Here is an 18745-nt window from a genome sequence, read left to right as displayed (position 1 = left end):
GGAGACTTTTGCAGACTTGAGGGCCACATGCAAGAGGCTAATGTTGTCCAAGCAATTAATGCAAATTAATGTAAGTCCAAGGACGCACTTAAGCCAGCCAAAAGTATTCAAGAGATTTTTGATGGGTATGTCCTGGTAGAGAAGCCTTAGAGAATCACAGTCAGCTCCTGCGGCTGAGGTTCCTTACTTACATAGACAATACATCAACTCAGATGGTGGTTCTCAAACTGTAGTAATCCATGCTAACTCACTTCACAAAATGACAAGTTGAGCTCCACAGGTGTCAGTCCTAAGCTCGCATACCATGAACTAAGTCACAGACTGCATGCAAACTATACATTTAAGGCACATCCAAAGCATATTTCCCCACCCCACCCCAAATAATTCTGGGCATTATTGTTTGTTAAGGGTTTCTGGGAATTGTAACCCTGTGAGGCAGAAACTACAGTGCCCAAAATTCACTGAGAGGAAGAATGTGCTTCAAATGTACTTTAAATGTGTAGTGCGTAGACAACCACAGTGAACTTATTGGGACTTACTTCCAAATACAGTGGTACCTCAGGTTAAGTACTTAATTCATTTCGGAGGTCCGTTCTTAACCTGAAACTGTTCTTAACCTGAAGCACCACTTTAGCTAATGGGGCCTCCGGAGCACAATTTCTGTTCTCATCCTGAAACAAAGTTCTTAACCCGAGGTACTATTTCTGGGTTAGTGGAGTCTGTAACCTGAAGTGTATGTAACCCGAGGTACCACTGTACAATGGTACCTCAGTTTTTGAGCATCTTGGAAGCTGAACGTTTTGGAACCAGAACACCTAAAACCCAAAGTAATTGCTTCCATTTTCAAATGTGCCTCGTAAGTTGAAAGACTTCCTCTGCGTTTGTTTCTTTTTTCTCCATTGACTTTGCCAACCACCCTTTGCGCCTCAGTTTTCCAACGTTTTGGAAGCTGAACGGTCTTCTGGAACGGATTACATTTGACAACCGAGGTACCACCATAGAGTAGACTATAAAGGAAAGCAGATTGCTCATTTATCAGTGCTCACCCATTTCCGTGTTAGTGACCTCGCTGCATTTTAAACTGGTAATGCGTACACAGCAATGGTTAGCATTGCACTGTAAAACTAATGCAAGCACTGATCATATGTATGCATACCTTTATGAGCTGAGCTTCTAGAAAGCAAAAGTAGTGCTAAGTAAATTAGTGCCAGAATTAGATCTTTGATAAGTAACTGTATATGTCTCCAAATCACTACATACGAGCTAGTTCAATGCTGAACAATGCATTGGAATAAATGAGTCATAAATCATGATATACTTGCAAACTCCAACCTTAAAGACAGAGAAATCTGGAAGTCTTAAAATGTTGCTGAATGTGAGTGGGAGACTTCTTTCCCAAGATGAATATTTAGTGCAATTCAAATGTCATTATAACATTTGTTACATATAGCAGCAGCTACAGGACTATTGAAAACACACCAGTTGTGATCTTTCCTGAACACAAGAGCTATACATTCACTTGCAATCCAATAGAAGATGGTTGTTCCCGTTGAAATTGCTTTAGTCAGGAAGCAACAGCTCACATGGGGAGTGAAACAGACAACTGCTGAGTGAAAAAAGTGAATTCTGTGGGACTTCTCAGTGAAAATGCATAGTATTTGTCTGCACATCTATCATGCATGAAGTAACTAGGGCCCTGAACAATGAAGAACTAAGGAATTTCTTACAGTTTAGAATTCTATAGCTGGAATGAGAATAATGTGAGAATCAGAGGTAGATAATGGAGAATGTCAGAAATGGGGTTACACACATTTAGTTCCATTTCTTCTATCTAAGGTAAAGGTACCCCTGCCCGTACGGGCCAGTCGTGTCCGACTCTGGGGTTGCGCGCCCAACTCGCTTAAGAGGCCGGGGGCCAGCGCTGTCCGAAGACACTTCCAGGTCACGTGGCCAGCGTGACAAGCTGCATCTGGCGAGCCAGCGCAGCACACGGAAACGCCATTTACCTTCCCGCTAGTAAGCGGTCCCTATTTATCTACTTGCACCCGGGGGTGCTTTCGAACTGCTAGGTTGACAAGCGCTGGGACCGAGCAACGGGAGCACACCCCGCCGCGGGGATTCGAACCGCCGACCTGACGATCGGCAAGTCCTAGGCGCTGAGGTTTTACCCACAGTGCCACCCGCGTCCCTTTCTTCTATCTAGGTTACATTAACTCCATCTGTCTCAGAATGTGACTTATGGAGTCTACTGTACTTATGGAGGTGTTTGTGGTTAGTTGAGGAAGTCATAACAAAGCCAGGGAACATAGGCATGAAAATGGTTTTTTTAAAAAAATCAACAGAAAAAATATATAAATCTGATGAAAATTGTAACGCCCCCTTAGTATGAAGTAGGCATTTCACAACTTGTGACCTATCAAGGTGAACACAACCCAGCTGCTACGTACGGTGGCCTACTAGGACCATGATTAACCTGCCACTCTCAGGCAGGAAACAGAAAGCTGGTCTAACAATTGGTGTCTAGACCTTAATATATTAAAAGCATTCCATTCAGAGCCAGTTTAAACTCTGAACTTTGGAGTGTCACGATGCTATGAAAAACCATGCAGTCTTCCATGAGTAGCCATCACAGTGAAGCTAAAACCTCACTGTTTCACGATCAAAAAATGTCTGCACTCTCTCTTTCTATGGGCATTTTGAAATTTGAGATGCAACCAATGCTTTGTTCATCAAGCCAATTTTGCCAGTTTTGTATCTCTTAACACTGAAAATGCTACATGGTGTAGAATGCTACTCTGACTCCTAACAATGCCGGACTGTGAGTCACCTGAAATCACCAAAGGACAATTTCAATGCTGCATCAGCAACTCCCCCTACCCCATTAACAACTTCTTCCTGAACTGCCAGCACTCTTGGTTCTTCTAAACACGTGCTATGTGACCCACTCAATCCCAAGAAGTCCTATATGGAAAAAAGTACTCCTCCAATAAGTAGTGTGAGAAAAGAGAGGCTCCTCATTGTTCTGACTTTCCCCCATGGAGCAAAGGGGGAAGAGGGCTGTCCCTGCTGGGAGAGCAAGATGTATTACAATATTGTCTTATAACTTGCAGACCAAGTTAGCCACGCCACTTTACTGCAAGTGATTTGATTCCCACGTGCGGGTAGAATCACAAGCGCTTGATTATTTCTGTCTCCGAACTCCGTAAAGAAACCGACAACAACCGAGAGTTTTTGGTCCTGCTCTTTCGCTTTGGGGGAAGAGCCGCGCAAAGTTCGCGGCGGGATTGCGAGCCTTGTTCTGCCAAGGATGGAGGCGCCGGGGCCTCACCTTCGCCCTGAATCACAGACGTGCGCGCCGTGTGAACCCGCTTGCCTTGGCGCGGAGCTGCTTTCCGCACACAGGACGCAGCTGCCCGCGCAGGAATCAAAGGAACTCCTCGCCACCGCGAAACTCTTCCCCGCAGCTCGGCTACCGCAAAGCGTGAGGGTGGGTGGGGGAGACCAAGCGGCGCGGTTCTTGGGCAATGCCTCGGGGAAAGGACGCGCGTGGGATTGGCTCCTTGCCTTGGAGAGCGAGCCCGGGTTTGAAGGCTGCAAGCCGAGATGAAGGGATCTCTATCTGGAAACCCTTCAAGCCCAGGCTCTGACATCCCTCACCCCATTTCAAGCCCTCCTGAAGGATTCATTGCTTGCATTGCTAAGGGAACAACAGGAGGAGAAGACGATGCATTTTGTGTGTAGAGAGATAGAGAGAGCAGTGAAGGAGAGGAGGGAGGAGGCGGTTAATAGCACACACTCCCCCCCCCCCGCTCCACAATAGTTTGCCAGCTTTTTTTCTGGCAAAGCAACCCTTCCAACGCCCTCCGAAATCAGCCTTCAAAAAAAATAAAAATAAAAAGAGAGGAGTCGCCGGTTGCCTCTTCTGCCTGCGGGAGGTGAGGGTGCAATTTGTCCGGGCGCTGCCTCAAGGCACCACGAATCTCGCTGACACACACGTGCATGTACGTGTGTCCCCATTGCCCTGGGTTTCTCACGAGGTAGCGCTCCTTTCCCTGAGCTTCAGCTTGGTTCCACCGAGCTGCACCGTTCTCAATTTGTACTTAAGCGCGTCCAAAAAAAGCAAAAAAATAAAAAGCACCCTGTCATGCCTTGCGAAGCACGGAGTTTCTCGAGTTCTTTCTTCTGCATTGAAGCTGGTCGGGCAGACCCCTCCGCTTCCACAACCACAGCCCCCCGCCCAAGGAAAAGCGAGGCAAGCGGAGAGAGCTCGCGCCAGCAGCAGCAGAGGACGGCGCTCGGCGCTGCCTGGAGCAACGAGGCGCACAGCTTCTTCCAGCAAGGGCGCATTGGACCGCAGCAGCAGGAGGAACACAGAGCGCGCGCGCCCGCGCACACGTCCCTCTCGGCCCGACACCTTCCTGGTGCGATCCCCGGTTTTGCGCTTGGGGGGCCAGCAGCCTCACACATGAACTCGACCTTCTCCGCCCCAGCACCCCCACCCCTCTTATTTATTTCTCCCTACTTAGAGAAGAGAACACTCCACAGACGCACAGGCACCTCGGTCCCAATAATTCCCCCTCCCTCGTTTATAACCACCACCCCAGAAGCATCTCCACATCCTCAGCCAGCCCCCCCCCCCGATTATTTTGGATAGAGACACACACCCTGATCAGGGGCCCACAATGTTGCATCAAGACCCTCATTTCCCCCCAATTGATCCTGGGGGGCGAGATACCTCATTTCCACCCTTCCAGGTACCTCTGCAAACCCCCAGAAGTTACCTCCGCATCCTCCATCTTTCCCTCGTTTAAGAAACTCCACATACACCTTAGCAGCAGCTTAAAAGCCCACCACGTTATTTCTTGGAGGTCACATACACACACCCCGTGTACCCAGACTGTCACTTGCAACACTAATCCACCCCACAAGAAACGAATCAGTTTTGGGTGACGAGAGATACCCCCAACTCACAAAATGTTACACCAGCGTTTTCAGTCACTGTTAAGTCTGGTTGTGCTTGGAGGGGCCTCGCTTCCGACCCATCACCCAAGTTGCCTCAACAGCCCCCCCCAAAAAAAACCGTCCCTCGGCATTAATTTCGGGGCCTCTCTCCCCCCAATTCATTATTTTCACCCCCAAAACCCTCGAACTGTCTTATTCCATCCACTGCTGTTGCCTCTTTTGTAGTTACCCCCCAACAGCCCCCCCACAAGAACGAAAGCTGCTCCTTCCACAACCACAGATGGGTTACACCAGAATATCCCTAAAATGTGCACCCCTCACCTCCCCCCCCCCAAAAAAAGCCGCTTGCAGGAGTTGTGCCCACACAACCCAGCACTCCCGGGGCGACTCCCACCCCCAGCAACCCCCCCCAAAAAACCCAGGAGTTGCTCTTCCCCCCCTCCCAGACCCGAAATAACCGCAGCCCCCACTAAAGCGACCGTCCCCGCTGCCGCCGCCTCCTCCTCCTCTCCCCCCCCCACCCCAAACCGGGAGAGGAGCAGCCCCCGCAGCAGCTGCGTCTCCAGCCCACGGCAACCCTCGCACGGCAGGCTGCCGCGTGGAGGGGAGAAAAGCGAGGCAAAGCCGGGGCAACATCTCTCCCCTCTCCCCCACCCCGCACCAATACACCGCTCCACTGAAACAACCCCAAGCGGACAGCACCGAGGGAATGCACGCCGAGCCAAAGCCCAGCGGCAGCGACGGCACAGCGCCGGTTCCTCTCACAGCTCCGCACTCCCCCCCCCCCGCGTGACTCAATCCTCGCACCCCCCGCAGCTGGAACCCCACCAGCTGTTCCCCTCGCCTCCCGCTCCCACGGAGTTTTGCAGCGCCGTCCGGGATGGTTGCCGGCTCGCTCGCACCCTCAGCCCAGCTTGGGCGCTCGGGGGGCTGCCCCCTTTCCCGCACCTCCACTTTTCCCATACCCCCCGCCACCCCGTTTTCTCCCGGGACTCCACCATTACCTGCTGTCTCTCCCCCCCCCCCCGCGCGCGCCCCACTGACCGACCCTCGACGCCCTTACCTTTTTCAGCGCTGACATTCTAGGGCACTATTCGCTTAGCAGAGCGCGGGGTGCATGCTGGGCTCGGCGAGCCGGGCGGAGGAGAAGCCGGGGCAGCAGCGGGGCGAGGTGGCCGGGAGATGTTGGCGGGAGAGAGGCGGCGGCGTGAGGTAGGACATTATATCTCCCGCGTTGGCTCTGGGCTTCTTACCCTCAGGCACACAAACCCGCGCGCGCTAAAGTAGCTGCTGCAGCGGCTTGCTTAATACTGTCATTCCCTTTCCTTTCCCTCCCTCGCTCTCTCTCTCCCGCTGTCCATGCGGTGGTGCTGCTTTAAGCGACTGGTGCGCTGAGCTTCGCTCGCCGCCGCCGCCGCTGTACAAGCCGCCCTCGAGGCGGAATTCTCACGCTCCGCGCAGGCGCGCGCGCGCTCTCTCCCGCCCCTCCCAGAAGGCGCGGCATGGCTCCGTCCCAGGCGCGGGCGGGTCAGACGGAGCGGGGGGTGGCCAGTTCCGCGATTCGAACGCCGGCTGCGTGTAGACCGCCCCGCTCCATGCGCCCCGGACCAATAGGGAGCCGGCTCCCCGATAGTGGCCACGCCCCTCAGCCTAAGAAGGAGGAAGCCGGAGGACCGGGACGGGTTGTTCAAGGAAGCGGAGCGCGCTGAGCAGCTGCTGCTGCTTCTGCTTCTTGCAAGGCGAGTGTTTTGCACGGGATTCTCCGCGCGCGCTGTCCGTGCAGGATGGCTCTCAGCAGGAGGACGGAAGGTGAGGGCCAGAGCACGGGAGGTGAAATGGCTGCATGTGCATGCAAGATGGGGAACAGGTTGTGGCCTCGGCTCCTAGGCAAGGGAGGTCTCTGGCTGGGTTATTGCTCCGAGGAGGGCGGTGGATCCCTCGCCGTGTCTAGTTTAAGTGGGGCCACCTTTGGATGCGATTCCAGGGGTGGGGGTGATGGTGGTTAGAGCTGCCGGCAGGCATGGGCTTCTAAAAGCTTGCCAGGGACTAAGGACGTTTGGGGGGGGGGGAGTCCCAGGAAGTCTCCAAGAAGCGATAGTGCGCGCGAGTGAGAGAGAGAGAATTCAAGCGGCTTGCAGGGACTCCCAACCTGCGATCGGCTGGCAAAGGAAACCGGCCGGGAGCTGACAGGTGAAAACCGGACTTCCGTGAATTTTTGCGAAGCTCCTGGGATTCCCAGGCAGTCCCGAGGCCCACCACCCACCCGCCTCTGTCGATGTTGGACTTGAGGAATTAGTTGGAAAATGGCTCGTGCAGATAGATATTAGATGCTGGTATCTAACACCTGTCAAACTAGCAAAAATGTATAGGACGAGTAGTAAAATCTGTTGGAAATGTAAAGAAAAGGATGGTGGTTTTTACCACATGTGGTGGACATGCGATAAAATGAAAGAGTTTTGGGAATTGATCTATAATGAATTTAAAAAGATGTTTAAATATACTTTCCCAAAAAAAGCCTGAAGAACTATTGCTAGGTTTGATAGGAGAGGATATTAAGAAGACGGACCAAAGATTATATATGTATGCTACGACAGCTGCCAGAGTTTTGATAGCCCCAAAGTGGAAAACACAGGAGATACCAACTGTAAAGGAGCGGCAGACAAAGTTGGTCGAGTTCGTGGAATTAGCAAAACTGACACATAGGATTCGCAGTCAGGAGGAAATAAAGTACCAAAAAGAATGGAGTAAATTTATGGTCTATATATGTGAGAACTGTAGAAATTTGAAGACGTTGGCAATAATAATAATAATAATAATAATAATAATAATAATAATAATAATTTATTCTTTGTACCCCGCCCATCTGGCTGGGTTTCCCCAGCCACTCTGGGCGGCTTCCAACAAAGATGAAAAATACACTAAAATGTCACATGTTAAAAACTTCCCTGAACAGGGCTGCCTTCAGATGTCTTCTGAATGTCAGGTAGTTGTTTTGCTTTGACATCTGATGGGTGGGCGTTCCACAGGGCGGGCGCCACTACCGAGAAGGCCCTCTGCCTGGTTCCCTGTAACTTTGCCTCTCGTAGTGAGGGAACCGCCAGACGGCCCTCAGAGCTGGACCTCATTGTCCGGTCTGAACGATGGGGGAGGAGACGCTCCTTCAGATATACTGGACCGAGGCCATTTAGGGCTTTAAAGGTCAGCACCAACACTTTGAATTGTGCTCGGAAACGTACTGGGAGCCAATGTAGGTCTTTCAATGTAGGCAGGACTGAAATAAATCTTATGTCATGGTTTAATTTTTTATTAAGGAACTGTGAATTAAGGATTGGAATAAGAAAACCTGCGGAAGGGAAGGAGGGAAGTCAACGGCTCCACGGAGCATAAAGACAGATGTAAAAAGACTTGAAATACTTGTTTGTTGGTGTATTTGAAATGAAAACTTAATAAAAAACTTTTTTTTAAAAAAAAAAGGAAAATGGTTTGTGCAGTTGTTCGAGGGAAAGAACCTGAAAGAGTTCTGGGAAGCCTTTAAGCAAAAGGTGGACGTTGAGTGCTGAGAAAATGCTGTGCGTTGGTGGTCTTGGATGGAAGTCACATAGAATCAAGTTGGAAGGGATCATCTAGTCCAGCTCCCTGGAATGCAGGGATGTGCAGCCAGGGTCCCGTATGGGGAAGTCTGTCTGTTGTTTCCTCATTTTCCAAATAATGCATCAAATGTTTTCAGAGATCTGTAAAAGTACCTGTCAAAGCGGAACTGGCATTCCAGCCACAGGTGGGAAGCACCTTGGGATGAACTGGCCTGCATCTCCTGGAAATGGCAGCAAACCAGGATTCCATTAATAAAAGTCTGTTTACTAAACTGAGAGGACCGTTCCCAGAGTACTGTTGTTCTAACTTCTGGATTCATAATATGGAAGTATATAAAGAGCTGTGGTCCAGGAAGACAACCTGTGGACAGCCTGGGGAGACTGGGAGCGCTCCAGATGTAATTGACTCAGGAGCACAAATTGAAGTAGTTATATATTTGGGAAATGCATTCCTATAATTTGACAAAATTGGAGCATCAGTAATGAATATGAGGGCATTGCAGCATGAAGTGTAACCATTTTTTCTTGGTGGAGGTATTTATTTCCAGGCAGGTATGGGAGAGAAGCAAAACGCAGAGCATCATAGAACTGTGTGTATATGTGAGTGCTTGGCCATTATGGTGTTATGGTTGTCTGAACCATTGTGATTGCTAAGGATGGCCTACTTAGGGCCACACTATATATTATGTTAAATGTGCAGCATGCAACTCCCAATGTCTTTTATTTACTCCTGGTATGCCCTGCAGAGGACCTTAAGGTCCATGAATAACCATAGTTTAGAGGTCCCGGGCCCTAAGGAAATCAGACTATCCTCCACCAGGGCCAGGGCCTTTTCAATGATGCTTCCGACCTGGTGGAATGCTCTGTCCCATGAGACTAGGGCCCTTCAGGATTTAACCTCCTTCCACGGGGCCTGTAAGACAGAGCTATTCCGCCTGGCCTTTAATTTGAATTCAGCCTGATCTCCCCCCCTCCTCTTCCCTCCCCCTCCCCTTTTATGAAGATTATGCACTCTGAGACCCCACAGCTAATTCTCCCCTGGCCTCCTTGCTGGGCCAAGTAGGACTAATTCAGCCAGCTAGCCCTGGTGATTATCTAATGTTTATTGGATGGATTTCCCCCAAATTGACGTTTGAACTTTGAATTTTATTGTTATTCATGCTTTTATACTGTATTTTATGCTGCTTCTATGTTGTATTACAATTAAGTGTTTTAAATTTGTTGTTAGCAGCCCTGAGCCCAGTTTTCTGAACCAGGAAGGATGGGGTATAAATAAAAATTTATTATTATTTTTAATTATTTATTATTATTATTATTATTATTATTTAATTACAGGTACTGTACAGGTAGCAGACTGTTCTTTGGGATCATAGTATGAGGGGAAGGGAGATCTAACACACACACACACACACACACACACACACACACTACAATCCTGGTGCAAATACACACGTTTGTTTGAAAAAGATATATATTTATTTTAAATTTTATGCAGAACACAGCTACAACAACAACAATAATAACAACAACAACAGCAGCAGCAGCAAAAAACAAAACAAACTCACTTCCATCACAAATAGAGTCCAGCTTTTAAACACATACATCTATAAGGCATTGGGGGAGATGGGAACATTGGTGCCAGTAGGAGCTTTGGTTGTTGTTGTTGAGCATCATAGGGGTTTTTTTGGGGGGGTGTCATTAAACTCACAGCTGAGGGCACTAAGGTTGAAATTCCCTTCCCCTCATACTGCAGTTCCAGAGAACAAAAGTCATCCTCCCATACCTGTAATTAAATAAGCGAGGGAAGAACCCACACACATAATTGCATGCTGTGCATTTAGAATAATGTGTGGCTTGGATCAGGGTCTGCATTTTAAAACAAGGCTGGGGAAGTTTCTCCCAATTGTGTGGAGATGAAACTCAGAAGAAAAACACTGCACGATGGGAGATCAAAGATCTCATGGTGGCATTACAAATGGTTGAAACTCAATGGTTAATCAGATCTCATGGTGGCATTACAAATGGATGAAACTCAATGGTTAATCATAGCTGGAGTAGACCCACTGAAATCAATAGACTGGACATGAGTAGGACTTAGGTGGCTATTGCCCATAGCTTTTTGGCTGGGAGGGGAGATACATTTTGGCTACACAGAAGTGTGTGCTTGTGATGGCTGTGTGCAAAAGAAGCTGTTCGTAGAGTAATGTATTTACATATATCTGAAATTATTATCTATTGTAGGCAATGAAAATAAACCAATTCTGGTAGATTACAAGGCTAGGTTTCCTGCAGTGTCCAAGTACTTCCATATCAACGCGTCCCATCACACCTGGGGCAGTCCTAACCTTCATTGTGTCTTTCTGACAGTCAGATTCTTTCCTAGGCCACCAATGCTGCAGTCCAGTATCCCACCCCAAATCAGCTGGGTGGTGTGGAAGACTGACCTGACTATAGGGTCTCCTTTCAATGGTGCACCAGTAAAATAAAAATGCAGACCTGGTCCCAGATGAACCCCACCCAGGCTTGCCCAAATCCTCTGCCTGCTTTCAGTATCTAGAACTGAAAGGAGATGGGCTGTCGTGACTCCTTAGCAGCTGCCAGCATCTCTGCCACAAATGCTTCTGACCCCAATATAGTATAGCTGCACTGTGCGTAAGGCTCAGAGGTACTTGGGTAAGAAAAAAGATGACAGCCTGTTGGACTGATGCTTTCTTTTTAGCACTGGTCTTACATTTGAGTTTGTATATATTTAAAGTGAAGTGAGAAGCTGGAAGTGAGAGCTGGACCATAAAGAAGGCTGATCGCCGAAGAATTGCTGCTTTTGAATTATGGTGCTGGAGGAGACTCTTGAGAGTCCCATGGACTGCAAGAAGATCAAACCTATCCATTCTGAAGGAAATCAGCCCTGAGTGCTCACTGGAAGGACAGATCCTGAAGCTGAGGCTCCAGTACTTTGGCCACCTCATGAGAAGAGAAGACTCCCTGGAAAAGACCCTGATGTTGGGAAAGATGGAGGGCACAAGGAGAAGGGGATGAGATGGTTGGACAGTGTTCTCGAAGCTACCAGCATGGGTTTGACCAAACTGCGGGAGGCAGTGGAAGACAGGAGTGCCTGTTGTGCTCTGGTCCATGGGGTCACGAAGAGTCAGACACAACTAAACGACTAAACAACAACAACATATTTAAAAAGAAAATCCTGGTGTGTGGACCTTGACAGTTGCCCACCTATGCCAGGGGCTAATTCCGGGCCTGGTTTGAAGTATCTCTCTTTAAAAATAAAAATAATCATTTTTTATTAAAAGTTTTCAATGTAAAAAACAATAAAAGCCAAACCAACCTAGTTGGGGGAGGGGAGCAAGAATAAGAAAAGGAAGAAAATAAAGAAGAAGAAAGAGAGAGAAAAGAACAGAATGTAAATACAGTGCCCTCTGTCACAATTATGTCTTAACCCTTATTACACACACACACACACACACACACACACACACACACACACAGTGAACCCTCCCAGCAATCACCTGGCAGCTTCCCCTTCTTCCCCCAGCCTCCCACCCTGGGAGATTCCCTCTCCCCTGTCCCTCAGACATGGCCCTTCATCTTCCGTCCATCACCTTTCTGTGTATAAAAGGTAAAGGGAACCCTGACCATTAGGTCCAGTCGCAGACGACTCTGGGGTTGCAGCACTCATTTCGCTTTATTGGCCAAGGGAGCCGGCGTACAGCTTCTGGGTCAGGTGGCCAGCATGACTAAGCCGCTTCTGGCAAACCAGAGCAGTGCACGGAAACGCCGTTTACCTTCCCGCCGGAGTGGTACCTATTTATCTACTTGCACTTTGACGTGCTTTAAAGCCGCTTCTGACAAACCAGAGCAGTGCACGGAAACGCCGTTTACCTTCCCGCCGGAGTGGTACCTATTTATCTACTTGCACTTTGACGTGCTTTAAAACTTCTAGGTTGACAGGAGCAGGGAGCTCACCCCTGTGTATATATCTTCATTAATCCAAAAAACTGAACTGTTTGAAGTCTGTCTCAAGTCTTTCCAGAAATTGAAGTACAGTGGGTTACTGCTCCAAGAGTTGCCTTTTCTGATCTTCAGAGAGCACTCTTACTGTGGCTCCAGTGAGAAAGGAACTGAAGTCATAATCTCCCAGAGATGCTTGGAGGGTGACAGAGTAACAGCTGATTATGCCGACGTAACACTTTCTGAACAGGAGCATAAATATCCTGCAGCGCACACATGAAATCATTGGCTGTAGTAAGTTTTTCTCCTGTTTACTTGCCAGAATATTTACCCTGTGGACAGCTCATAAGTCATTTAAATATGGCCGCATATCTCTCCTGGTGACTTGAAGCAATCTAGGTGGTTGGAATGCATGGGACAACTCTTATTTCAAGATTACTTATGTACAGGCCAGAAAAGTGGCATAGGAATCGTGTTTTATATAGTCCTGAGCCAATGAAAGAGGTGACTTCAACAGTGGGAGCTACAGAATGTGACTGTTGTAAGTTTAGCTTCTCTGGAAGGAGTGGGGGCAGAGCTGATGTGCAGCCAGAATGTGCTGAGAATTAAGGAGCATAGCAAGAATGAGCCCTGCAGGTAGGACAAAATGAAGATGTTAATTCTAGTGCATAGCAAAATGATTAAGGATGGGAAAGCAGCTGTTGAGCTTCAGTCTGCCAGAAGAATCCAGGTAGGCTGCAAGGTTATGCATCGGTATGTACTGGCTCCTGAGTCCGGTTCAACTTTCCCACTGAAATTGGTGGAACAAGGCTAAAGTGCATGTTGCGTTGGAGATTAATGATTCGTATTTCTTAGTGTCTTTTCTTTCAGAAATGCAGCTGGCAAATTGGCTTCTGTTGGCAGGCAGGGGATTAAGCCTTCTATCCCTACACAATTTTCCTGGTCAAAATCGCCCTTCTCAGCTGCTGTTTGCCCCATAAGGAGAATAAATACTGGCGCCTGCTGTTGGTCTCCTTTTGCCATTGCTCCTTTTCTGCCTCCAATGTTGCTTTCCATATTTTGGACAGCCTTCAAACTTGTCTTGCAGTCAACAACACTCCTCCTCATCATCATCATCACTTTTTTCCAAATCCTTTTCTTTGCAGAACCTTCCTATATCTTGATTGCTTTCAATTAAATTACATCCTTGATGCTGCATATTGTCAGAATGTCAGAATTGTTGTCTTGTTCTCTCCCCCTGCTGTCCCTTTATCTGAAAAAAGATTCCAGTGCCTTTTGTGTCTGTAAGAGAAGAAAGCTTGATAGGTTGATGTTGTTTTCCTCGCACGGCTTTTCTTTTAAGTACCATGTAATTTTGTAGAGGGATGCGGGTGGCGCTGTGGGTTAAACCATAGAGCATAGGACTTGCCGATCAGAAGGTCGGCAGTTCGAATCCCCGCGATGGGGTGAGCTCCTGCCACCCTAGCAGTTCGAAAGCACAAAGTGCAAGTAGATAAATAGGTACTTCTCCAGCGGGAAGGTAAACGGCTTTTCCGTGCGCTGCTCTGGTTCGCCAGAAGCGGTTTAGTCATGCTGGCCACATGACCTGGAAGCTGTACGCCGGCTCCCTCAGCCAATAAAGCAAGATGAGAGCCACAACCCCAGAGTCGTCTGCAACTGGGCCTAATGGTCAGGGGTCCCTTTACCTTTACCTAATTTTGTAGAGCATTGTTGATGTTGCTTTCTGTTTGCATATGAATAGGCAATGGACAAATATTTGAGTGATGCTTACAGGAAGTTCAGTACTAATATTTGTATGTCTCATGTAAAAGCACTTTGTGGGAGGAAAACCTTGTCCTGCATAATAGTAAATAAGCTATCCTATCTTGCGTTGCAGCTCCTATAATTTATGTGGTTGCACATCTTGCTCAATAAGTGTAAGACAACTTTATTAATGCTAGGAAAACCTTTACTTTGGAGATTAGATGTTGACACAACTTGGTTTTTTTGAGATCTAGAGTTTTTGAGGTCTAGAGTCTTGCATAACCTGTTGCTCTGTTGATGTGTCCTTCCTTCTTCCTTACAATATTGCTGCTTCTTACCAGGGGCCTCCCCACACCCCACTGTAGGCTTTGTGTTGTAGAACTTGCATTTCCATCCTTGTAAAAGCAAAACCCATGTTGCACAGCTTCCACCAAGCTGTTGGAAAACTTGGCCTCGTTTCCTGCGAGCCTCCTGTTTCGTGTGCGTTCTTCCTTGCCCAAATGGCTCCCTTTCTTTCCCCTTGCAAAATGCTTGTTGCCCTCACCAGGGCACCACTGTTGCTCATACATCGGGCACGTTGTGCGTTGGCGAGGCATTGTTCCCAGGGAAAGGCCTTGAACCTTTGCCTAGGGGAGGTGTTGGCACTATATGCAGGCTTCCTCTGTTCCATTGCCTATGTAGTTGGCGGACTGTGAATAGAACGGCAAGCCTTACCTCTGTGTCTTGACCTGGCATAAGAGTGGCTTTCTGTGGGTTGCTACTGCTGCTTGGGGTTCAAACTTCTCTGTGTGAGGGGAGCCCTGCAGTTTCTGGCTTTTTAGTTTGGCTGCCTCCTTATCCGACTGGGACCTTGCTTGCATGTTGCTTGGGTGAATGGTAGGGTGATGTCATTGCAGTGTTCCTGCTGTCAGCTGCGTGCTGATTAGCACATTTGGTATATGGTTTGTATGGGTTATTAGCATAAGACATAGAAATGATGGTGTAGTTGCCAGGGGTGCAGTAACTTGTGGTGTGACTTGTTTTCACAGCTATTGTTTTGCATTCCAGATTGCTGCTGAGAGTCCATAGGATTGCAACTAAATGTACATTCAGATGCGGGGAATGCTGCATTAGTTTTCCTGTTTATAATGCTAGTTCCTCTGTTTCCCCAGTTTCTAAGGTCCCTTTTATATACTGCACTACCAGTTGCATTACTGCAGCTTTTTCATCAGCACCCCACCATGTCATGTTAAATTGCATCCACATCACCCCTAGGTGTGGTGTGACACAACAGCAGGCATGTCATCCTTGTTGTTGTTGTTTTACTAATGAACAATTCCGTTTCCCCCATGATTCACTCATGAAAACAGCAGAAAAGAACTTTACTGCCCTAAATTTCATCATGGGAGTGACTTGGGAAAGGGGGGGGGGGTTGATAAATGAAAACCAAGGGAAAATTACAGCGCAAAACTCCTGTGATTTTATGGGTTAATGGATTTTTACTGTAAGCATATAGCACACAAATGAGTGAATTAGATTCCACAAGATTTCCAAAAGTCACTTTTTTTTACCTTGTATGCTATAATGTTATTGTTTTAGTTAAATAAATTGTTTAAATTATTACTAAGGAAATGATCAAACTGATCCATTCTTAAAGAAATCAGCCCTGAGTGCTTACTGGAAGGACAGATCCTGAAGCTGAAGCTCCAATACTTTGGCCACCTCATGAGAAGAGAAGACTCCCTGGAAAAGACCCTGATGTTGGGAAAGATGGAGGGCACAAGGAGAAGGGGACGACAGAGGATGAGATGGTTGGACAGTGTTCTCAAAGCTACCAGCATGAGTTTGACCAAACTGCGGGAGGCAGCGGAAGACAGGAGTGCCTGGCCTGCTCTGGTCCATGGGGTCACAAAGAGTCGGACACGACTAAACGACTAAACAACAACAAGGAAATGATTATTTTTCTCCTTCCAATAAAGTACAGCAGAAAACGTTATCAATGCTGTCTGAATCCAGCCTACATTACGCTGACGTTGGCCATGATGCAAGAGCAGGCTGTAAGAGTAGCCTTCAGGTGGTTCAATGTAAAAAGTCCAGAATTCCTCAGCAGTTTTTAATTTCCATAGTACAATACTTCTGCTGACCTTCCAAAGAAAATGGGTGCGTTCTCTCTCATTTGCCCATCTTGCTTTTAATATGGAGAAGTCTCTGCCCCATTTATTTTTATTATACAAAATTCCAATTTGAGAAAGGTTGCAGTGGCATTCATCAGGATATCAGTTCAGAGAATACAAGCTGACTTGAGTTTCCAATTGAAATGTAATCTTCTCTCCTTTCAACCCTGCGTGTCCCAGGGTAGGTGTAACTATGTGTTCAGAATGGCCAAGTCTGCATTCATTGTTGGCGTTTTGCTCCTTTCCATGCTTGCAAATGCATACCCAGAGTGTATGCATTTCTAGCTTCTCCTGGCAGTGTGCTGAAGAATAATACACCGCTGAAAAGTAGACTGTGGGGGTTCCTTGTCTCTCATAAGCTGACATCTGATTCTGAAGCTGCCCTTTGGGTGTGGGTGTGTGAGCGGGGATAGTTTTTCCATGGTCATTAAAAGGCCATTTATTTCTTTGCCATCTGATTTGATTAATGCAATGAACATTCACAAGCTATCAAGTGGTTTGAAACTCGGGTCACAACTCTGCACAAGCAGTCGTAAGTGTATGCATTGGTGAAAATGGGTTTCCTTGACTCTGCAACTGATCCCGTAAAAACTGTTCTAATAGGGAATCTCCAAATGAAGTAATTTTCATTTCCACCTTGTGGCTCCCTGCTTCAGCCTCCAAACATGAGATAGTATGCCAACTTCATAGCATGTAAGAGAAGTACCATATTTTTCGCCCTATAGGACGCACTTTTTCCCCTCCAAAAATGAAGGGAAAATCTGTGTGCGTCCTATGGGGCGAATGCAGGCTTTCGCTGAAGCCTGGAGAGCGAGAGGGGTCAGTGCGCACCGACCCCTCTCGCTCTCCACGCTTCAGGAAGCTCTCTGAAAGCCTTGGGAGCCCGCGGGAGTTCCTGTCGGGCTCCCTAGGCTTGCGGATAGCAGCCTGCATCTCGAAGCCCAGGGCGCGCACAGCGTGCCCCGGGCTTCGGTTCCCCGACCTGGTTTGGAGGCTGGCGGCGGGGAGAAGCGCATTTCTCCCCGCTGCCAGCCCCACAAGCTGGGGGACAGCGGGGAGGCGCAGTGCCGCCATCCCGCTGTTCCCCGACCTGGTTTGGGCTTCAGGCAGATATCCGCAAGGCATGGGAGCCCGGTGGGAAGTCGCACCGGTCTCCCAAGGCTTGCGGAGAGCTGCCTGTTCTGGGGGCCGGGGTCGGGGGAAGCTCGGGCTTCCCCCGTGCCTGGGGGGGAAATTTTTTTTTTCTTTATCCACCCCCCAAAAAAACCTAGGTGCGTCCTATGGGCTGGTGCGCCCTATGGGGCGAAAAATACGGTAACTGAAGATCAGTTGTCAACAGGGTGGATAAAAATCAATGATTAAAAAAATGGATTTTTAAAAATTTAAATCAGTTTTTTAAATTTAAATCAGATTTTTTAAATTTAAATTGGATTTTTAAAAATAAAATGCTTTTGGAGGAAAAATCATTCTAAATATAGTTTTCTATTTAAGTTACATTATAGTTCAAAGGCTATTCATCAGGAAATGAGGATTTGTTTTAAGTTTTTCATGTGTGCTAAACTCAGTCTGAGTTCTTTTTTTAAAAAAAATAGAAATTGTTTAACCACATCAGTTAACAAACATGGATACATATGCTATAATGTTATTGTTTTAGTTAAATAAATTGTTTAAATTGTTATTAAGGAAATGATTATTTTTCTCCTTCCAGTAAAGTACAACAGAAAAGTTGTTCAAACATAACTTATTAATCCTCGCAATAATTTCATAATTATCGGTCTATGTATATCTAATAGTATAACCAAATCAGTAATTTTTTTTATATGACTGTAAAAAAACTACTCTGAAAATTTTTTATTCCAAAAATGAAGCTTTCATCTGGTTGTAAATATTAAGATTATACCAGCAAAAATGAGTCTTTCTGTAAAAAAATTGATTTAAATCAAGTCTTACTGACTTGTGATTTAAATTGTGATTTAAATTGTTTTGATTTAAATCAAATCAACCCTGGTTGTCAACAATGATTTTGCATACATTTATGTAAACGTAGATGTGCCACTTTTCCACCTTGCTATTAGATCACAAAGGAGTTTGGAGGGTAAACACTGCTTTTCCTGTAACCACCAAAACTAATTTCTTTCAATGTTTCCTCTTTCTAACAACATAAATTGGGTCTTCTTTACATTGTTTCTTGTAAGAGTAAAATTGTTTTGCTTTGATAGTTGTTGAGATCCAAGACTCTAGTGAATATGCACTGGACAGATTTAGACTCTGTTTCTGTTATGTCGCCTCCTACCTTTTTATTAGACATTGGATTTCAGCTGGGATGAACTTCAAGCC

At 47.0% G+C, this 18745-nt stretch overlaps 2 protein-coding genes across 5 annotated transcripts in view; one reads left to right on the top strand and one right to left on the bottom strand.

Annotated features, from left to right (window-relative positions):
• DLGAP2 (DLG associated protein 2) overlaps positions 1–6270 on the bottom strand; it is a 403016-nt gene extending 396746 nt beyond the window's left edge. For all 3 annotated transcript variants that reach the window (XM_053380806.1, XM_053380804.1, XM_053380807.1), the window contains exon 1: positions 6026–6270. Coding sequence is in view for 2 of the 3 variants with exons in the window: in XM_053380804.1 (XP_053236779.1) it covers positions 6026–6043 (18 nt within the window). In the remaining variant the exon portion in view is untranslated. The remainder of the gene's footprint in view (positions 1–6025) is intronic.
• Positions 6271–6665: 395 nt separating this feature from the next.
• Positions 6666–18745, top strand: part of ERICH1 (glutamate rich 1) — a 62216-nt gene continuing 50136 nt past the window's right edge. The window contains exon 1 of one of the 2 annotated variants that reach the window (XM_053380802.1): positions 6666–6771. In XM_053380802.1, coding sequence (XP_053236777.1) covers positions 6747–6771 — 25 coding nt within the window. In that variant the 5' untranslated portion in view covers positions 6666–6746. The remainder of the gene's footprint in view (positions 6772–18745) is intronic. The other variant, XM_053380803.1, reaches the window with a different exon arrangement.

This window comes from Podarcis raffonei, chromosome 3, assembly GCF_027172205.1.
Source record: "Podarcis raffonei isolate rPodRaf1 chromosome 3, rPodRaf1.pri, whole genome shotgun sequence".
In the NCBI taxonomy this organism is placed as follows: Eukaryota; Metazoa; Chordata; class Lepidosauria; order Squamata; family Lacertidae; genus Podarcis; species Podarcis raffonei.
Note: the sequence above shows the minus strand (reverse complement) of the source record. Positions and strands in the feature narration are given on the sequence as shown.